This window comes from Cebidichthys violaceus, unplaced genomic scaffold (genome assembly GCF_023349555.1).
Source record: "Cebidichthys violaceus isolate CVI_PGR_0920_01 unplaced genomic scaffold, fCebVio1.0.p SCAF_17, whole genome shotgun sequence".
Lineage (NCBI taxonomy): Eukaryota > Metazoa > Chordata > Actinopteri > Perciformes > Stichaeidae > Cebidichthys > Cebidichthys violaceus.
The window spans coordinates 3,828,815-3,851,809 of NW_027176340.1; the positions used below are offsets into that span (position 1 = coordinate 3,828,815).

The 22,995-nt window shown below is 41.0% G+C and overlaps 1 protein-coding gene across 1 annotated transcript in view; it reads left to right on the forward strand.

The window, feature by feature from the left end:
• Positions 1–932: 932 nt before the first annotated feature.
• Positions 933–22,995, forward strand: part of LOC137873782 (guanine nucleotide-binding protein G(i) subunit alpha-2) — a 35,730-nt gene continuing 13,667 nt past the window's right edge. The window contains exon 1 of the mRNA XM_068712185.1: positions 933–1,807. Coding sequence (XP_068568286.1) covers positions 1,690–1,807 — 118 coding nt within the window. The 5' untranslated portion in view covers positions 933–1,689. The remainder of the gene's footprint in view (positions 1,808–22,995) is intronic.

Consider the following 22,995-nt stretch of genomic DNA (forward strand, 5'->3'; position numbering starts at 1 on the left):
GTGTTTACATAAAAAAAGCACTACTTTAGGTCATCATGATCCCTCATTGCTGCTGACCTTGATTATGTCAACATTCATCCAGTTTCACTGTAACACATCAACACTAATTCCTTTAAAGTTGCATTTGGTCAAAATAGTGGGAACAAAACATGCGCTTGTGTATTTCGGACAACCCAGATACTATGAATTTAATTTCCTGCCACATTTAAGCACTTCTATGGTAACAGATGCAACAGAAGGGACAGCCTCTCTGAGAAAGAAGATCACAACAACAGGGAGAGGTGAACGAGCGGTAAATCATCGGGAATTTAACACATTCATATCTATAGATATAAAATCTCATCAGCATTGTCTTTTACAAATGGGAAGTCCAGACCAAGAATAGGACCTTACTGTAAGACTTTAAGAATGAACATAAGTTAACTTGTGGCTGAATTAATTGGGGCGATGGGAGACATTTCGGATGAAACCGTTGTTACTGTAATTATTTAATAAATTATTTAATTTAAATATGTTTATTATTTTATTACTCTTCTTTTTTTAAGTATATTTCAATATTAATTATTGTTAGAATGGCCTGTTTTTCCTCTGTTTTGCTTTGTGAAACACTTTGAGCTGCATTTATTATATTTATATATAAATAAATATGATTTTATATATATAAATATAAATATATATATATAAATGAATATTAAATAATAATAAATAAATGATAATAAATATATATTTATTATCATTTTCACTTTATGGCTTTCCAGAACATTTGGCCCCAGTAACTGTGCCACCAGAGAAAATGTCTAGTTATGTCCACATGGCGGCGCTGTCAGCCAGCCTGATTGTGTGGTGGGCTATTTCATTAAACATGTGACACAAAGACCTATTAGCCATATTAACAGCTCGCCCTGCTTCCTCCGAAACAAACCTACTCCTGCGCAGTTCAGTCAGTCAGAGAGCAGCTCGGGTCCGATGCACACGGTGCGTTTCTGTCGTCCTCCATGTGAGCTGCAGAGGAGTGAAGCTGGCACAGCGCCCACTGCAGTCCACACACCACACTGCTGAAATCCCCCCCCCTCCCCCCCCCTCCCCCTCTACCGCCTGGCGCTCACCTGCTTTAATTGGACTATCGCGACAAGTTGCGCAAGGGGGACGTCGATGCCAGCGGTCGACCACTTCCAATCGTCAGAGGGTACATCTGAGGAGGATATCTGTAGGCGCACCGAAAAAGGACTGCAGCAGACGCGCGACTGAGGGACGCGCAGCTCACCGGGCCGATTAGACAAGTGTTGCAGTCCGCAGCGGAGCAGCGAGCACAGGCAGTCCTGTGAATGGTTGCGGGACGGAGGGCTGGGGAGCGGTGCGGCACGTGCCAAGTAAAGCCTGGTGTAATAAACCAAATGATTTGGCTGCATCGGCTTCATCTTTGATCTCCTACTTGGAACAGGAGAGCGCGGGGACATTGACTTCACGCGTGTGTTGAGACAAACTCTCTACCAAGGCAGTGCTTGGACGCAGGAGACGCAGGAGCTGCTCCATTCTTCACATCGGCTGGTACGCTGAGGCCGTCAGCATTGAAGCCTTTTTCTTCTTCTTCTTCTTCTTCTTCTTCTTCTTCTTCTTCTTCTTCTTCTTCTTCTTCTTCTTCTTCTTCTTCTCGCAAGTGGTCGGTGCGCCCCTGCGGTTTTTGGAGCCATGGGTTGTACGGTGAGCGCCGAGGATAAGGCTGCCGCGGAGAGGTCAAAGATGATCGACAAAAACCTCCGAGAGGACGGAGAGAAGGCAGCCCGAGAAGTGAAACTGCTGCTGTTAGGTAGGTCACAGCTGGTGGCTCGTTGCTAGAAACATCTCCCACGGTGTTAGAGTGTGATCCAGTTGAAGACCAACTGATTCAATATTAAAACACGATCTGATGAGTGACCAAGCAGCTCAGTATTATGCTTTTTGTGAAAACATTCTAAAAGGGGAAAAAAAACTGTAATCAAAAAGTTGATTACAACTGAGCAAATCAGCCCCGAAAAGAGGCCATGTCAAAGCTCGTATCTTCTGTGTAGTCCTACTGAAACTCGGCCTGTAATTGTGTGATTAATTAGCCAACACAAGTGTCCATATACTTGGAGATAAGTCAGACATCATCCCGTCAACATGCCGCACAGCTTCTCTGAGCTTTGAGCTGGCATGTTGCCCAGGACGCTTAATTCAGTATATCAAAACCTGAGGATTGAGAGCAAAACATGACCAGGGCTACGCTTCAGCGCTTCACTCTCAAACACACATCAGTCTGTTCTTTCAAAGAACATGCCGTGTCATACCTGACATACCCTGACAACAGTGTGTGTGTGTGTGTGGGGGGGGGGGAGCAGTTTTTTTTTTTTATTAAATAGAGCTGGAAAAACACTCTCCCTGTCCCTTCTCCTGCATTTCACTCTTCTTTTTATGTACACACACACACACACACACACACACACACACACACACACACACACACACACACACACACACACACACACACAAATGACAATAACACACCCTCCCACTCACTATCATTCTGTCTTTACCTCTTCTCCAATTCAGCTGTCTGTGTTTGACGTCCTCTTGTTCTTGATTTGTCTTTCTTTTTGTTATCTAAATGAGCATCCAACGCCACTAAAGCTGACCCATCTAAAACCTGTGTGTGTGTGTGTGTGTGTGTGTGTGTGTGTGTGTGTGTGTGTGTGTGTGTGTGTTTTTGTGTGAGAGTGCTGGGGGAGTGAGAGGGTTGAGGTAGGTGTGGTTGATGAGCTGTAGAGGAATGGGTCCAGATAGGTGTTGCATCATTGCTAGTTTTGTTTTGGCCGTTTTAATACTCGCTCATTGACTTGATTGACATTGACTGTTTGTGAGAGAAAATCTTCATAACAGCTGAGGAGAAATCAAGTTTTTAAGTCGAGACAGAAAGCTCCTTGTGCAACAGAAGTGTCTTTCCGCCATATGTTCTCTCTTTAGAATCAAACTCCATTTATTCATTTTCTAAGGCCTCTGTTGGTTAAACCTGTATTATCCGGCCCTTTTTCACTCCACTGTAAACTGATGAATATTTATACGCTCTATGATTTCTCATGGCAGCCACTCTCAATCTGCTCGTCTTCACACACAAACGCACACCTTTTTTTTTTTTTTTTTTAAAGGTGCAATATACGGGATTCATATGCTAGAGCAGCGAACAAACTATTTGCGAAGATGAAGCGAACTGGAGCTTCTCTTTGCTTTGATGACAGAGCCGGTCTGACCACGTGCACTTTTAGTGCATATTCGTGGGGGCCAGAGGCAATAGAAATGCCCCACAATCTTGTATAAAGCGCCTTTTTAAAAGAGACGTTTATCTTTGAAGCATTGTGTACAATGCCGTCGTGGTGGACTTAAGTGACGTTTTAAGATTAAGTGACAGTTGACTGACAAGCTCTGTGAGCGAACAGAACCAGCAACCCGTTCAGCAGCAATAAAACGTATATTAAGAGAAAAGAAAAGTAGAACCAGAGATTCCTGTGCGGGTTTCTTCCGGTTTCCTCCTGCAGTCCAGTGACATGCCGATTCGGTTAATTGGGCGACTCTAAATGGCTTCCCTTGGTATTATTACAAAATCTCAGAGCATGTTTCTCCCTGGACTTCTTTTCACGGCCCACAAGATCTCTGGTATGATTAAATCTGTCCATCATGGGGAGTACCACACCTTTCAAATCAAATAACGATTAAAGAGTCACTGATGTATTTCAGAGAGCTAACGGCCCACCTGGTGTGATGCTTTCTAAGGCAACGTAAATATTTGAGGTGTCAGATTTTGACTAGGTTTGGTGATGGTGTGTGGAACACGCGGAGGTGCTTCCTGGAAACGAAACACTTAAGGAGGTCACTGCTCATCGCCAATAGATTCTTATGTGCATAACCTCCTGTAAAAAAAAATCACAATTTGTCAGTGAATGAGAGTATTTCAGAAGAGTTTGAACAATTCCTTTAACGAACTGAAATAAATTAGCATAGCCCCTCCTTTTAACGGGGAGAAGTTATTTATTGACACAGTGTCCAGGATTTAGAAAACATCTGTTGTCTGAAGATTCTCATACATAACACCAGACAATAACTTTTCAATATCCCCCCCCCCCCATTGTGATATTAAGTCTTTGCCTTAGGACAGAGACTAACGAAATCACTCAAAGCAGATAATATCTGACAGCACCCTCTGGCTCGTTCCAGGTGGCCATTTCCTGAAAGCAGTAAGAAGATGGAGGATGTTGCAGCTTTTTGACTTTTACTTGAAAGTGTAAACTTGAAAGTGTAAACTTCCTGTTTCGGTTGACGTAGAGTCTTTTGTGACGTAAACTGAGCCTTCATTTTCCTGCGAGATCTCATGGCGGCAGCAGAACACAACTGCATAGTGAAAGCGAGGCTTAAAGGGAACCAATCGAAACACAGATGGCCTCATCATTCTTTTGTCTTTTAACAATCGAATCAACATTTACTTCACAATAAGTCAAATCCTTGTCTTTTGCCACTTATAGGTGGAGCTAAGGAGGCGGCTTATGTCGCGTATTTGTCTCCGTTTGACAAGATGCCGACATGTTTTGGCAAAGGGAAGACGAGTCACTTGATGGTAGCCGCTGAAGCACGAAAGATGCTTTTAATGGCTTTACGGCATTCGGCCAAGGGGTTTCATTATTTCTTGAGGGCAGAAGAAGAAGAAGAATGAGTAAGTTCCCTCTTTGCCAACGATTATGTTCAGGTCGCAAAGTGCAAAACCAACGTGATTCCCTCCTAGGCGTCTGATTTGTGTTGAAGCTCATGGTGAGTGTCAGCGAGGTCTATGGACGTCAGGATCAAATTATGTGGAGGAGAAGAAAGTTTATGAACTCTCTAGACATAAAGAGCTTTCACGTGTCCTCTAACTGGCTGGGATGATACTTTTTTTTTTTTTTAAGCCACACAAAGAGAAAACCTGACCGCTTCAGATGGAAACTCTTCTCTCGCCACTTTCAGTGTTGCAAGATTTCACCATGTTGTGCAATACTCAAAAGCTCTCTGAGCAACCGACTGACTCGACGTCTTTATCGGACCTGGCAGCCGGAACAAAAACTCACGATGATAAATCTGTGATGCAGCAAAGTGAGGCTCATCAGCACTTGACATCAGTATACACCTATACGCTGTAATGTTTGCATTAGGGGCCCGTGTTACGGGCGCTGTTGTACAGAAGAAGTTATAGGCTTTTGTCTATTTCCGGCACAATAACGGCAAAGTCAACTTTGTCTTCTTTTATACAATTTTTTCCAATATTTCATCATATTCTGAATAAAAGCTCTTCTCTTGAAACGTATTGCTTCATAGTGTGTGTGTGTGTGTGTGTGTGTGTGTGTAAATTTGACTTTGTGCCTGGTGCTTCTTGCCAGTTTCTGCTTGGTGGGGCATGGCAGAACTGGCCCTACTGCACTAACTCACTCCCAGTTCTGGACCGACAAACCGTGTGTGTGTGTGTGTGTGCGTGTGTGCGCGCGTTCAATGTGAACTTTCAGATCGTGAGTGGGCTTAAGCGTCCCGTTTGTTTGTTTTATTGGTGCAAGGGTGTACACATCTTGCTGGCTAGCTAAACAGGGACTGAGATTGTACTGATGTTAACTTTACAACAGTGGTGATGACTTGTGTTGATTATTTAACCGTACGATTAAGCACTTTACCCCTGGAGCAAAAATTAGAAATAAGATGTCTGGGACCACATCAACGGGTTGACTTAATAATAAAATCTCAAGAAGGAAATGATAAAAAAAAAAGATAATTCAACATTTCCATATTTATGTTTAAAATAAAAATGTCAATTTGAATAGCTTGTATGCATGACTATCATACAAGGTGTGTTCATAAATGGCAGCCTACTCACTGTACCTTGGACATGTTTAAAATAACAACATGAATATATGAACCTGTGTATGATTTGAATAGCTTAGTATTGAATGCACAATAATAAGGTATGTTTATACATGGCAATAGGCCCAGTTTAATATAAAACACAATTTTATACAATATATATATATGTATAGTAGGGGGTCCCTGCTCCATCTCTCTATCAGTTTGGGGGTCCTTGGCCTGAAAAACGTTGAACGATATTTTTTTTTTAGAAAAGGTACAGAATGGTTTTCAGTATTTTTTTTTCCAGCCCTGTAGACTAACTGCCATCTGTAGCCTTAGAGGGGAAACTCAGGAAGCGCTCTCTGCTGCTGCTGCTGCTGCTGGTAAAGCTGTGAAATCTTTTCTCCTCTGAATTGTGATGGCTGGACGGTAAGAAAACACTGTTTGCAGAGCAATTAGTGAGTAAATCAAGCTGGAATTAAACCCCTGGACCTTTTTACTTGTTTAAGGAAGTTGGATTGGACTTGGGATCAATAACAGACAATTGAGGTGCATCCATTATCTCAAGCAAATCAATGCCAGCTGTCATACAGTAATGAGGAAGTATTGACTTGGCTGTCCTTACTTGTATATTTCCAGGTCCTGATTGTGCTTACGCTGTTATGAATGCAAAGCAATGCAGCCAAAGGTGAAGTGCACTCACTCATTTTGCAGTTAAGTCTGATATGGTTACCATTGACTTTTTGGAAGAATATGATCAAATGTAGCTAAAAAATATGATTGCTTCTTATTATTAACAATACAATGATCAATGATTCAATTTAGAAAATGTTATTGCTTTGTCGTTTAAGCAAACTATTATCTGCCACATAAATGTTATCTAATTACTATCATGTTATCAGATGTTAAGGTCACTTTTAAAAGTGATCTTAAGGGGCAGTTTCAGTTTCCCTGTCGCACGTTTTCACCCAGAAATTTGAAGTGAAGATATACTCTCACCATTTATTTTTTTTCCCAACTTCCTTCCTTGCTCTCTTAAATGAGCCTTTCGCTGCAGCTTATCTCTAATTCTCACCCCAGGCAGACGATAATAATGGTGCTTCTCAGACATGACTCACTTCTCCTGACAGAGAGGAGGGCTCAGGGTGAGACTGTCCATGCAGAGACGACAACTTCACAATTACCCACAAACTGAAAGAATATACTTATGCACGGTTTGTCACGTCTCCGCTGAATACCACTAATTCCTCAATAAATGCGCAGGTATTTTAGTGCTGAACAAGCAAAACACGGACCATCACTGCAGCCTCACTTGGGATGCAATTTCTACATTTCCGTATTCTAAAGCAGAATATCGTTGACACCCAAACTGTTTATAGTTCAGTGTCCCTCCATATGCTTCCATACAATAAATGTATGCATGTGAAATGGGTGAGTGTCAAGTGTGAACCCTGTTGATGGGTCATTTTCTGTATTGAATGAACCCTGTTGAGGGATTTCTTACTTCTATTATTTCATTTTTTTTTTTTTTTTTTTGTCTAACTTCTGTTTTTTTGGATAATCATGTTTTAAATGTAAGAACTACAGTTAGAATAATGCCATTTACTATGGAGTCAATGAGTAATGCTGTGGGTTTTAACGCAAGCCCTGTTTTTTCATAAGCCCATATTAGTTTACATGTTGGCAAATTGGCGGCGAATTAGCTAGTAGCAGTTCCTGTTTACACCGCGCCCATTGTTATACAGATGAATCTTTTGAGTTATGGCGTTTTAAGCTGAAGCATCTAAAGTGCCTCCATGAGCTGCGAGTCTCCAGCTGCTGATAGTTTTGGTAAGTGGGCCAATTATCCAAACCACAATTACTATATTCCTGTTGTTGTTTTTAGAACGCTAGCATGCAGCGGTCACTTTCACGTCTTCCCTTAGCTTTGCCCAATTTTGACACGTACTGATAAAGAAGGTCTCTTTCTCTTGATAGTTTATCCTCAATAGTGATGGATCGGTGTGCAGAAGATTGGATTGTGTGTATGAAAGAGAGTGAATAAAGCCCTCAGGCCTTTATGTGATTTTTTTTTTTTTTTTAAGTAATTTACAATAAGTCTGCCATTTCTGTTGCCGCAGCAGGCGGAAATGTGTCCGTTGACATTGTGATACCTGCAGGTGTTATCCAGCAGCCTTTGAAGTTGTAATGGAAGTTTTAGATGAGAGCTATGTTTAATTGACTTTTTTATTTATTTATCACAGCTCATGAATACATCATGCATGCAAAATATAAGTCCATTTTCAATCCTGTTCGGTGCAGATGGCAAACTTGATCCTTCCCCATCTTTCATGTTTCAAACGCCTTTCCATTATAAGCCCCCCCTCCCCATTTATAATTTAGGAGTCTTCTTTTATCTCTTTTCCTCCTTGTCTTTTCATATTTCACTCAACCATAAGGTAGGTGAAGAGTGCCTCAGCGAGCAGCAAAGTACCAAAAAGTGACCCGAGTCAACGTCATTCCTCGCACATTAGTTACACTCGACACCAAAGACCGTTAACGGAGGGTGGACTGGATGCAACTTGGTGTGACTTTGACCTCTTAATTGGTTTGCCAAAAATAAAGGAGTGTTGAGAGCGAGATGAAGGATGAGAGGTAGAGATGATGGATGGTAGCGGCAGAGAATAAGGAAGGAACAAGGCTTTAGTCAAGATATTTATGAATCTATGCAATTACCTGGGGAAAAAAATCAGGCCAAATTAAATGGAAATGTTGCATATTCTCTTTAGGATTTTGACGCAGAAAAGACATTCTGTCAGCTCAGATGAAGAAATCAACAACATCCACCATTCAGGAAGTTAACATTAAAACTTAAGCTGACAAGGACATGATGTGTGTGCCAACAGAAAACAAGGGAACCTTCACGTAATTATGATTATAGATAGAACATAATCCTGGCTACACTCACACGGTGATACACAGCAATCGGATAAAGCCTAAAGATATGTGACTAATGATTTGAGTTCTTCAACTATTAATCTAAACCAATCTATTGATTGTTAAGACCGTAAACGGTAGAAACAAAGTCTAAGGTGACGTCTTCAAATTGTCTGTTGACTGGCCAACAGTCAAGAAAGCAAGCAAGCGGCAAATTTCTTACATTCGAGAAGCTGGAACCAGAGAATATTAGACTATTATTTGTTTGATAATTTAATAATTGTTTAGATGATTCATTTTAAAGGGCAGTGAGCACATTCAATGTCAGTGTGATCAGATTTGATTTATGTATCTCTCCACAAACATCCCTGTATTCATTGTTACCTGCGTTTGGTCGGCGGTACAATCGAAACCTCCTGAAAAGGAGAACAGAGATGATCTCTCTCTGTCTTGGCTTTCCTACCAGCCGGTTTGGCCCAGAGGGAGACAGGTGACTGGGTGAGTATATTGCATCATCTATCTGGCACGCACTCCTAAATGTGCCAGATGCTATCATTAAGATAGAACTGTTATATTTCAAATTCCAATATTCTGCAGACTCAAATGAAAGGCTGTTGGTGAAAGGATATTGCACACGCAGAGCTACAGTATGTGCACGTGAAAACACTCTTCTTCAGTAATGGGTAAAACACAGATGGGGCAAATGTTGTGGGTGTTTGGGAGTTGTTGGTCCTACGCTCATTTTCCCAATTCAATGGTAGGAGAAACACTGGCCTGGATATCTGCATTGGTGGATGAAATATTTATTTAGCCAATAGAAGCATTGTCTAAAATAACTATTTGTTGATATGAACAGTTTTCTATAGATTGATAATACAGATTTTGTGGCAGTGGTGAGGACTATGTATCCATACACACTGACCAAAGGATACAACACACAATGTATTGTGCTACAAGTCACAAGCAGGAGTACAATAATTCATAATGAACTAATTCATTTAGTAAAGGGTCATTATCACAGTTTTGGGGTTGTATATGTCCATGCTACATGGTAAACCAGACCTGAACGTTCGATAAATGGTAAATGGACTTGTACTTGTATAGTCGCATTTCTAGTCTTTCCGCTTTCCGCCGATCTTCTGATTTAAAGGACGACCATCTACCGTTGCTCAACCACTGAGCAGCGACTCAAAAACCCTTTTAGTGGTTTAAACTTGGAACAAAGCTGGAACACAGGGAGCCCCCTTTCCAGGGTTAATAGGCTCCATGTGGGCCTATGATACAATGACACAGTTACACAGTGTGATATACTATATAGAAGCAAACAAAGGTAAGATAAAAGTCTCAATGGGGCAAACTAGCTCCTGAGTCTGTGCTGCAGCGCGTACATTAATCTCCAGGATGACAACACTAATATGAGAGCCAACAGAGGATGTGATTTATGAAAAGGCAGGAATTGCAAGACCAGGAAGAGCACTGTGTGGTCAGTGGGATTTAGTTGGTGTCATCTGCAAAAACATGGCACTGTGATGTTTGTTTGGGTTAAAGACATTACAAATAATCTGTTTATGACATGTTTATTGCTGTAGAGGCCTAGTCTCTTTGCCATGTAGCGAAATCCTTTAGAATCTGGATTTCCTAAAGTTTTTTTTTTTTTTTAACCGTGTGTATTTCAGACAGGAAAAGTGACATCATGAGTGTATGGAGCATATTGTATTTTGGAGCCACAAAGATGACCCGGTCTTCATTCCTCTCTGCCCGGTTGCCATGGTTACATTCCTACTGAATGATACCTTTTGCCTTAATAGATTTTTTTTTTTTTTTTTCGTTCTTCATTCTGCAAAAACAGCAGGCGCTAAAATGGTTTCAGTGAATATATTTGAATGTAGAACAAGTCAATACTTACTGCTTGTTGAGATATTACAGAGCCATGTTTTATAGTTGACTCAGAGGTAACAGAAGGACATGTTTTGCCAAGGAAGGGTTGGCTTTTGTCAAAACGGCTTAAGATATAGATTTTAGTAGTAGTGTGTTATGCTTTCCTGTCATATTCTGAAAAAGAAAAAGCCAACAGTTTTCCAAGTGATTACAATTTGAGAATGATTTAGTTCTTTTTGTGGAGTTGTTGTGCTTGGACTAACATAACAGTATCTTAATTGATTATATGCAGGAACCACACGCATCAAATATCTTTAACTGGCAATTTTCTGTCGCCATTTGTTTGAACGTCAAATTAATTTACGGAAGCCCTCATGATTCGTCTCTACTTTCCTTGTCAAATTTAAAGCTGCAATTATTTATATTCACAATGGATGAAATGACTGTTATATGAACTACAGTATGTCGCAGATTCCCACTACACAAAGCGTTATAGTGTCTTTCATTGTTCTGGTTTTAACTGCCAGATATTTCCCTCAAGTGTTGGTGGAGACCAAAAACAGCTAAAATGAGTGAATATTGGGCTTAGATTCGTCAGGTTTGTCAGGAATGCTAATGTTGCTTCTGTCTTCTTGTTGTGATAATAAGCACAGCTATATGTGATGCCCCCAAGTGTAACTTTAGTTACCTTTTGACTCTTACCCTCTCTTAACAATGGTACATCTGAAGTTGTTGTTACAAATCTTTGGTTGTAACTTAAAGGTTATCTATGCAATGGCATTAATAAAACGGCAAACAACCGTTTACAATGTAAAGATGTAGCGGAGTAGTGTCTACCTGAGCAGAGAATGAAGTCACTTCTCTGCGCGAGTTGTAATCCGGACTTCTCTGTGCTCCTTTTACGTATTTGGGCCAGCCGTGCATGCTTTTAGTGAATGCTAATCCGCTAATACCGCAGCTACAGCGTAGCACCCACCCTTCGGTTCCCCTCAAGTGAACACTGCTCACTCTGTCACCACTGTTGCCTGTTGGTTGTACTGTCAGCTGCAAGCCGCCGGCTCAGCCATGGCCACGTTGAGAGCGATGTGGAGGCATTAGACATACTCAGGATTTTGAATTTAGCACTTAAGGCCAGATAAACAAGGAACTTAAAAAGAAGGGTTGATTTGATACTGTTTCCCAGAGACTGATCCCTTTCTCCATGATCTGCAAAGCATTATGCTAAATTATAAGGGAGAAGAATGTAAAACAGTGTGAGGTAAATGAGAAACACGCAGTAGTCAAGCTTGCTTTAATGACATTTCTGTTCCACGGATAATGGTGAGAGATAGAGTGATAGTAATGGCCAATTTACATCTGATCCAAATATATTAATAATAATACAAAATATATACATTCTGCATCTTGGTATTTTGCCAATGGTATTTTGATGTCTGAAAACATCAGTATTGCCGTTTGAAGCAGGATTGAGAAAGATGTCCTGTAAGTTTGCGTTTTATAGAATGGAATTGTGTAAAAAAAATGCCCTCGTTTTTTTAATTGCTCTAGTTTGTTCTTGTGGGAGACCTAATTTGGTTGGACCCAGCCTGAATTACTGGGCCATTAATGTGTCTGTAATTCATAATTGTCCAGTGCAGGAGTCAGGCTATGACAGATATGAATGTCATTTAAAAGACTTTAGACCTCTAGATTATGATCTACATTTGGCGTGAGACAGAAAATGTAGCTTCTAGAAATAGATATTATTTTAACAGCAAAGTTGTTGTTTACTCATTTGTTCTGTGTTTCTATCTGTCGTCTGTCTGTTTACCTATAGACTCAGCTTAAAATCATTATACAACAAATAAAACTGCTGTTAATTATGCCAAAGAGCTATTCTCTATGGTCTTGTCTGTGTTAACTTTACAGTTGATATCATCCCACCTGTGTAACGGTTTGTTTTTGTTATCAAGCTCAATGGTTGCACAGATCCTAGATGTTTCTAGATGAATCTACATTTGCTAAGTGTTAATATACCGTAAAGAAGACGTTGTTTTAATGTGAAACTGAGGCACTAGCTTAATGACCTCCTTATTGTGAGACACAAGGTGTAGGGATGCTGCTTTTAATGTTTTTTGGTTTTGAACAGGACGGGTCATATTTAAGGCCCTTTTTTTTTTTTTATTGTAGTTCGCCTTCTTTTTAAAAAAATTTTTTTTAATGTGGATTACGTCCGACAGATCCATGCAATACATGACTTTATACTACCAAATCCAGCTGATCATAACATGAGGAAATACATGGATAGTGGTAGCATTGATAACATCACAGTGCAAATGACTTGAGATGTATGGATATAGATGCATTAATCGTATATTACTAAATGAGATTAATTCTCAGTAAAGGTCTCGGCTGTAATAAACATTTTATGTTCTTAGTTATCGTGCATTTAAATTGTGCGGCATGTCGGGGGGGGGGGGGGGGGGCTTTTCATTGTCTCTTGTTTTTGCTGGAAGTTAAGTGAAACCTGAGATTAATCAGTGACTTTAAGTGCTCTCTTTTAAAGCAACTCAAGAATCCAGTTAATAGTTTATTAATCTAGTAGATGCAATTTAGATGAGATTTCGATCCACACACAGAGGCCCTGCTCTCCAGATGAATGGATAGGTTAAGCGTTAAAGTCAAAGTAGTAAAGCTCCAGCACAGCACACTGCATTTCACAGTCATGCCTGTCAACTTTGTAAGTGGACTGCTACAGCATGAAGAGATCATTAGAGGTATTTTACGAGTGTGACGGTGAATAAGGAGTCGTCATAAATAATTTCAAATGCACACACACACACACACACACACACACACACACACACACACACACACACACACACACACACACACACACGATCCCGCTGTGGTTCTCTGTGACCCTGTTTTGCATTTAATTTAATCGTATAAATGACTGTTTCAATTAAAGGTGACAAAAGCAAACAACTATGAATACAATTAATGCTCATTCATGACCTCAAGTTTCCAACAAAACACATTAAACTGAGGTTTGAAAACGGCACAGAAAAAAAAAAAAAGCTGTTTCTGCACGAGTCTGAGCTTTTGGGAGTTTTTTTTTCTGCTGTCGGCTCACCCAAACACATCAACGTGTTGATGTGCCTAATTGAGTTTTGATGAGGCAATGTGGTGCTATAACCATGGCAACGTATCTCGTGTATGCACACGCAAAGGCCTCTCATTTCACTACCAGCTCTGAGTGGTCCAACCTTCACACACCGACATTTAAAAAAAACGTTTTTCCAGGTGGAAGTGACACGATATCCCATTTTCTCTCCGAGAACATCAGTCATTAGGACAGCAATAATGAAACCTCTGATATTAAACACATTAAGCAGCTAATGGCCGCCGGGGAATTGCATGAAAAATGTTATGTTAACAGATGAACTGTCGGCTGTTTGTTTTTTTTTCCACCACCCTACACAAATACACAGAAGCACATATGTATGCATGCGAAGGTGAGTTCATACATTACAGATTGCACTGATGTCATTTTCTTTGCAGTTTGAAATAGCTTCCTGGTTTTTTTTTTTAACGGATACAAATAACAACCACATTTTGCATTTCAAGATTTTGCGTTCCTTGGCCAACCAAATCTTATCAAAATGTGTCCGAGTGCACACAAACATGGACACAACTGCACTCTGTGTGCCGCTGAGTTGGGTAAACAAAGCCCTACTCTCCCTGACAATCTGCTCCGCCAACAGAAAGCAGGATGATTTTAAGGGTTCACCCTCTAACACTGCAGCAGCCGCCTGACGCTCCCAATGTCTCATCTGTTTGCTGGCGTGTGTGAGGAGTGCGTAGAATATAAGCTGACTTGACAGTATGTAGAAACATAGGGAGGTGGGAGAGTATAAGAATATAAGCAGTATGGCCGCCAGGCAAAACACCAGCTGTGATTGTTGGATGTGTGAGGAATCGCGTTCTAGGCACAGTGGATTGATTAGAGGACCGGGTAGGAAAGTCATGAATTTCATACTCTTCACCGTAAAGTCTGTATTTCATGCGGGCTTTGATTTCCTAGGACCAGAATGCAAGCATGTGGGAGGCTGTGTTTCCACACGGTTTTAAGATTAACCTGCCAAATTGAATAAAGAGATTCAATTGTTTTGATTAGAAGATAGGATGGCAGCCAGAGTTTATGAAGTCAGTGGGCTGAAGTATGCATCCTCACATGCAGACTTGCCTTTTTGTGTAAAAAAAAAAAAAATCCAATAAGGGTATAATTACCAATATTCTTTATATTACGCATTGTGTAAGATGTCGCCACACACAAAGACGGGGCGCAAACATTTTACCTCTATTCTTGGTCCAGCATCTTTCTTTTCGAATGTAAGTTTTTGGTCTCCACATGTCAAGTGTTATCAGTGATCAATATGCATTCACTTGAGTAGTGTAATTAATAAGGACTCAAGGCTGTGTAAATATTGATTTTTTTGTTCCAAATTATCCAGGTGATTGATGGAATCAGCTCTGCTGGGATTACGTCAACGAACATTTTGCTAAGGATTTCTTTTTTTTCTCTAAAGAATCGTGAGACGAAAAAGTTGACGACCTCAGTTTGAAGTAATGTTGTTGTTTTTTTTGTTGTTCTAACTTTTTAATTATGACTGAGGGAAACTCTTCAGCATCAAGGACGGTGTCAACGCTATTTTTTACTGTATCCGCAGTGCGGTTTGTAATAATGGAGCTTCAAATGGGTGCCGTGAATTATCCTGCAACGAGTTTGCGTATAAAACATAAAGTTTGCATTTGTTAGTACTGCTTTGTTTAAGAAAATGCATTATGCATGTGTTATTAATTGCGTGCGTTAACTGTATCGTAGCGCTGTCTGATTACACAGCATGCGGTTTGCTGAGGAAGAGGAGTTGACGACTGTGACCTGGAAGGTTGTATTGGAAAGGTGTGAAGCAGTGCCGGTTACACCAACCCACTGTTTCTATGCGTTACCGTGGGGATGGACGGATAGGGCTGAAGGATGCACTGAGATCTAAAAGGATTCAAAATAAAGGTGCGCTTGCTTCTCTTATTAAAGGACATAATGAAGTGCGTCTCTACTGTAATCCTCACATAAGCTCAGTGCTCTTCCTCAGGCAGTAGCGATCGGTTGCGTTGCATTCATACCTGGATGTCACGTTACAGCTGCTCCTGTGTTTGTGTCTGGAGCTCTGTGTCAGAATGAGCTTCCACTTGTCTCTCTGTTGCTTCTGCCTGATGCTCTTTTTTTCCCACCAGAGTCTTTTAAAATCTACACCTGTTTCTTTTCATCTGCTTTGCTGTAATTGGTAGCTGCAGAAGTGATTATGATGATTATGGCATATAAAAAAAAAAAGAAGCTGTTTGCTCACAATCTGTTAAACTGCGACACAATGTTCTGCTCGATGCACTGCTTTTGGTTTTGAAGAACACCGCAGTGACTTTTAAGATGCTCTTTAGCCATTTTGAATGGAGGCTTGCGTGGTGTATATGTTGAGCATCGAGGGCGCAAATGTGTTGACTGCTGCTTGTGATCGCACGTAAAACAGGATTAAATACTGTTCACATTGGCTGTACAGCGAGCGCCCTATTCTGCAGAGCAAAGCAGCGAAGCTCCACTGCTCCCTGTGAGGCTGGTGACCTACTTTTCCCACTCGAGGCAGAAACGTACTGTACTGAATCCAGCGATGTAAAATTCCATCGTTTTCCACCGTGCGTGTGAAAAGGGTTGTGTGGTCGGTGGGAGCTGGCTGCCTGGCTGCCTGAAACACCTGTGCTGCTGGTGCTAGTTCGTTGACAGTTACCCACTAGAACCGGCATGTAGTGCTACAGTAAATTAATCGAAAGTCTTCGTTCCGCCTGGCAACCTGATTCTGCGTGAATTGATTTAAAGACGAACGGTATCTGCTGGCTAATAAAAGAAGGGTGGAGAAAGGCTCGATTTCAAAAAAGAATGACAAAAGAGGAATCTTGTTAATATCCTCCTGACGGAAGGACATGGACTAGAACCAAGTGTTCCACTTCAAAATGACACACACACACACACACACACACACACACACACACACACACACACACACACACACACACACACACACACACACACGGAGAGATAACCATAGCTTGTATCCACTTACAAAGACAAACACAGAGGCTGAGCCTGATCAACTAAGTAAATGATGTACTAAAAGTGTACATATGTAAATCAACTTGTAATGACACACATGTACAGAGCACAGCACACAGTGAAAACAAGCATCTCCGTTTAACCCATCCTAGTATTGGGAGCAGTTGGCAGCTATACGACGCTCTGTTTTTTGTGGGGTCTGGTGTTTGTTGCTTGAGGGCACCTCTGATGTGCCCAGGATATGAACTGGCACCACTCCAGCAACCAGTCTGAGCTCCGTACTCGACCTGGCAACTTTCCGGCTTCCGAGCCAAGTCTACCAAATTTTCTGTGTGTGTGTGTGTGTGTGTGTGTGTGTGTGTGTGTGTGTTTGTGTTTTAATCGGACATTCCCTGTTCTTCCTACGGCCCGGCCGTGCATGCCTTGTCGTGCACGTGAGCGTGCCCCACTGGCTAGCTCATAGCCGCCACTCTGCTCTGCGCTCATACGGTGGCTACAGCTGATAGTGCTGCCCTGTCGGAAGGCGTCGCTACGGAAGCGTAGCACCCACCTTCTCGTTGACCTCTCGGGTAAACACTGTTAGCTCCGTCCGCACTTATGCTGTAGTTCTCACTGCTAGCTGCGGGTTGCCAGTTTAGCAGTTACAATGTTGTGAGCCATTGAAAGGCAATAGATATGCTGCCAATCCAGTAAATGGCACCTTTTTAAATTGCCGTCTGTAAACCTGAAATCATGAAATAAAAGACGGTATAACACCCTGCAGAGCTGAAATTAACTGAGAAGTTTTCTTTTGACTATTTCTATTTTTGGGATATTTCTCTGTGGGTTCATCACTATGAGTGACACTTTTCACATCACACTTAGACATTTGATCAATTTGATATATTGATTCATGATCAAGGAATTGTACATTCTGCTCAACTATGCCAGACAGAGGACTTTGTGAAGAGCAAGATATAGATTTGGGGACAGAACACTTAGATGTTGGAGGTAAAATCAGCTGGAATCAATGGGGAAATCGCAGTGTTCACACACATACACACACACACACACACACACACACACACACACACACACACACACACACACACACACACACACACACACACACACACACACACATTATTTAGAAAGATGTCCCTTTTTTTCTATGATTGAGCTGAGGGTTTATTGGTTGTGAAGATCATCTCTACACATCATGACTGTTACCTATCATCTTTTATTCATAAAATGTACGTACTTAATCGGTTACATTTGGAGTTTATTTCAAATAAGTAAAAAAAAATAATAATAATTCTTGAGCGCTAATCTTGGCAGTTGTTCTGCACTGTTGTCAGTAAGTTTTTACACTCAATACTAAATTCAGTTTTGATTAAATGCAATTGAACTCCCCTCATACAGTAATAAGAATATTTGTTTCTACTACAACAGATCTCTACACATATGCTGAATACACTGTATGCCCAGACACACTTGATTATGGGTCAGGAGGAAAACTTAACCTACAAATGTATTCACTCGCGTCAGCTTGTGTCAGTCTGCTCCCTCAGTACACATTGCGACAGGGCTTTAAATAGCAGCAGCATCGTTGTTGTGTAGTCTGCTCAGTGTTCATCGACGCCCAGAGGAGGTTAACCTTTTTAAATGGCTGTAAAAGCTAGTTGGATGTGAACAGTCGTGACACCAGCGGAGAGCGAAGGAGGGATTGTGTCACAGCCAGGCCAATGAGTCATTCTCGCATGGCAATCGCTTAGAAAAATAGATGGCCTATGATGCCGGCATATGCCGAGACGTGTTGCATGTCTCCACAGAAGAAAGGCCACGGCGGTGGGCTGTTTGACACCGATATGTGAAACGCAGTGTTTTGTGATTATAGGCCTCCCAAGGGTGACGCGATATTGTTTTGAAATGGATTTATGACGTTGCCCGTGAGAGATGTTTCTCTACTTCAGCTGCAGTACGTTTTTTTTTTTTCAAATGGTTGAGATTGTTTTTTTTTTTTTTACCCATGCCAGAAACATGGCTATATGCCAATGTGTAAATATATGTAGAATAGATATGGCCTAAAATATTTATCACGGTATAATTTTGAAGCGTGGGCGGTACAGCATATATCCCGGGAAATCCGTTTTTCTTAAAATGTCAATGGAAGTGCTTCTAAAGGCGTAAAGCACTGGTATGGCTTAATATCAAAATATTCCAATTTTTTTTACTTTATTAACAGTTTTTTTTTGTCTAAATAAAAAATCTTGACATTAGTAGTTTTAATCATGTACTGATGACTGTTTTATATATTGCTGTGGAAACATCTCCTTCAAACAACTGTATTTATTTTTATTTATGCCAGAATCCATTGACTAGCTGCTTACATAGAAAATGAATGGAAATGACGGATCCTGTCGACACGTATCATAAGAGATTCATTTTAGGATCACAAGCTGGAAATTACTTACATTGTAAATTAACAGCCTTTACGAAAGAGATACATTCATTTCTTTTTTTTAATGCCATAATGGGAAGTAAATATATTAACTGGCTCATGTAGTGGCAACGTTTTTGAGCGCAGTCTGCTCTGGGATGGAGAGATTCAAAGTTCTCTATAAAACAGTCTGTCATCCCGTGACTTGCTCCTATTAGCATTCGCTTGCAGTAAAACAAACCAATCTGTTGGCAGTTAAGTGACGCAGAAGGCAAGAACAAAACCAGTGATTGCCTGCTGCTGTTCACTGAACGCTTCAATGTTACTCATTCAATCTCACTTTTCATTTTTCTCATAGCTGCTGAACTTGCTGCTGAACTCTTTTTATGTAAAAAAAAAAAAAAAAAAAAGACAGATAACCTGTTATGAATATTCATTAATTTACCTGGCACTCGTGTTAGTCCTCATCCCACCACTTTTTCTCTTACTCGTGCCTTTTATGCTCAACAGTCCGCTCACAGCCTCACACTTTCTCCGCGTCGTCATCCTCCCACGCCATATCTGGCTCATTGTCTACCTTTGCTGTCGATGCTTCTTCTTTAACTGCCTTTTTTAATTACAGTGTTTTCTGTCCTCCTCATTTTCCTGCATCTCATTCTAATTAAAAAACGTTATTAATACTTTTCAGTGTTCGCTAGATGCTGGTTTGTCTCAGTATCTCCACACCAGGGTTAAGGTGCTACTGTGTCAGCTTTTCCGAAGGTGCGAGCTACACCAGAGCAGTGTTTCACCCCTTACCTGTTGTATTATATTCTCAGCAAGTTTATAATGTGACTTATCTTGGCCTCAAGCTCATAATTAAAGCATATGGATCAAATACAGGCCATGGGAACGTAGGTATCACTGTTTTTTTCAGACCAACACCCATCTCACAGCAGCCTAACTCTTCCAACTGGTCTGAGGAGGAGTCCTGCAAAAAAACACTTGAGTCAGGCTGCCGCTTTTTTCGGCCCGTGCGCCGGGGGCAGCCTTGGCTGGAGGCGTTATGTTTTTTGCTTTGTCCGTTGGTCCGTCTGTACGCGCTCACAACAATCCATCCACACCCTTCTCGTGAGCGCCATTAACTTAGGAACACCTGGAGGGAATTTCTTCACTTTGACACTAACGTCCCCCTGGACTCGATGACTAGATGTTGGAGGGCAAAGGTCAAAGGTTGCTGTGACCTCAGGTCCGTCGCACACAGGGAGGTTTGCGTTCAGGGCTTTCAGACAGAAAGGGTTTATGTGAACCAAAAACATGATCTTTTCCTAAACTTAACCAAGTTAAGTCCCATTCTCGTGAACGGGAAATCACATAATGTCTTGAGGGAATTCCTTCAAAGTTGGCACGAACTTCAATTCAAGGATTATTAGAATTTGGAGATCAAAGGTCAATGTCCCTGTGACTTCACAAAACACGTTTTTGGCCATAATTCTATAACTTGTATACTAAAAACCACAAAAAGGATAAAATGCTGAAGTGATGACATTTTGGACGGATATGGACGTAAACTGCAAGTTGACTGGTTTGCAGGAGCATACAACCACAAGGGGGTAATTCTAGTTTTCATAGAACACAAGTAGCCTCACTAGAAGAGGACAACTCAAGATATCTTTAACAGATCCAACATGGCTTCTTTTAGAAGACATTATCTCTTACTGGCGTCCCACTCAAACAAAAGTAAGAAGCGTTGATTCAAGGCATTAAGTTGTTAAACAATTTATTTGTGTGCTTCAGTGAGTTTTGTTTTTTTACGGTGTGGATTTTTGTAATTTAAGTTTTTTTTTTTTTTTTTTTATTGGTTTTCAATAAAGCTGCAATTCCTCATGTTTAAGAAGGTTTTGCCTGATAAATAAATTGATACTTATTACTGGATTTTCAAAATTGTGGCTGTACATTTTCCGTCAACTTAATTATCACATTGTGTCAGCACTACAACAGAGAAAACACCAGCAGGATTCACTGCCCACGTTTGCAGCTGAGATGTGGATTGGCATGCGTGGACTGCTTGACAGGTGATCGACCTGATCTGCCGTGAGATTCTGTGTGGATGTTTGTGCGTTTGCCAAGTTTTTGGATATCTTATCAGTCCATGAATGGAGGCTTTGTGTCCTCACCAGTGGGTAACTGCGACCGTGGCCAAGTTGTCATTGATTTGAGTGGGCATGTGAGAGTACTGGATGCGGTTTTTTTTTTTTCATGTTGATCCTTAAATCATGTTGTTATCAATGCTGTGTGCTGGCGCTGACTGAAAACCAATTCAGGAGCTGGTATGAATAGTTGGGATTGAAGAAGCAGAAAGAGGGCATCTTCTTCTCCTTGCCAGAAAGTGATTCTGCCGCAATGACACTAAAAAGAAAGCGCTTGCCCCCCCCCTGCCAGCGCTGCACATAGAGGGGTCTTTGTAATACCAATCAGTCCTCATCGCAGCTCCAACACCGTGGAGGTACAGCGCTTCATGTACGGTGGAAACATCTATTCACTTAGAATATTCTGCAGATTTATTGAAATAGCTGATCTGAATGTTGTTGGATGCTCTCTGCTGGGTAGATGTTCACTGATTCAATTTAGTTCCTCTCAGAGAGAACCAGGACATTCTGATGTAGCATTTAAAAATTAAAGCTCTTCAAAATCACATTCATGAGCTAACTTCAAATCACATTCATGAGACAATTTGTCTAATGTCATATGGGATTTTAGAGGAAATGGTGCATAGTTACAACATCATTTCACCTCTGGTTAAAATGAAGTAATTCATTTTAGAAAAATTAATTTCCCTGAATTGCCATGCAGCTTTAAATTCAGTTTATTCAGGTGTGAAGTGATATTATGTTTTTCTCATCTTCTAACAAGACAAATGTGTGAGCATGGACTTTATCTGTGGTTATTAAACCACTTGTTTCAGCTCTATTCTCTCTGTTAACATCATTGTTGGTCAATGAATTCATGTGTTAGGATTCTGATCATATTGGGCTCTTTGGTTTATTTTCTGTGTCTTCATTTCAGATGTGAGTGGGTACGTTTGCTCAAAAGAGTTGTGCTTTGTCTCGTAGTGGCGCTTCACATCACCGCCTTTTAATAATCGTCACGGTCTCTGAACATATGAGACACACTGGTTTTAAACTGTCCGTGGGAAGAATGAACCTATAAGAGTCTGTTCATTGTTGTTTAAAGACTCTGGTCTCTCTGGTCTCTCTGACCACTTCTCTCTCTTTGGAGAACGTCATGTGAAATAACTTCTGACTCACGTAATAATACTCCTCGTTCTCTTTCCTCGTCTCCCTGTGTGTCTACATCTCACTCGAGTCAGGAATCTTGTCAGAATACCCATATTTGATTGGCTGAGCTGCATCACGTGACGTGATTTACGCCGCTGAACAAGTAAAGGCTGGAAAAGCTGCGCCGGTTGAAATAAAAGCGCTCCGTCAAAATGTAATAATTCTCAATTATCTATCGGTTTTAGGTCCTGGGTCCGGATTCAACGGCGTCTGGGTCCGAATCCGGACCGCGGCCCGCCCATTAGTGACCCCTGGGTTAGGCTCTACCGCTTTTTTGTTTTTCCACTGTAACACAGAAAAAGGATTCATATTGTTTATTTTTACAATGATTTATGACCAATACCGCCCTGGCACTGTTTACTGCCCTCTGGCTGCTGCAACAAAATAACCTGATACTGTGAAATCAAAAGTTCTCCCCACCAGCAGAACAACAACACTGCCCGTTTCTCCTG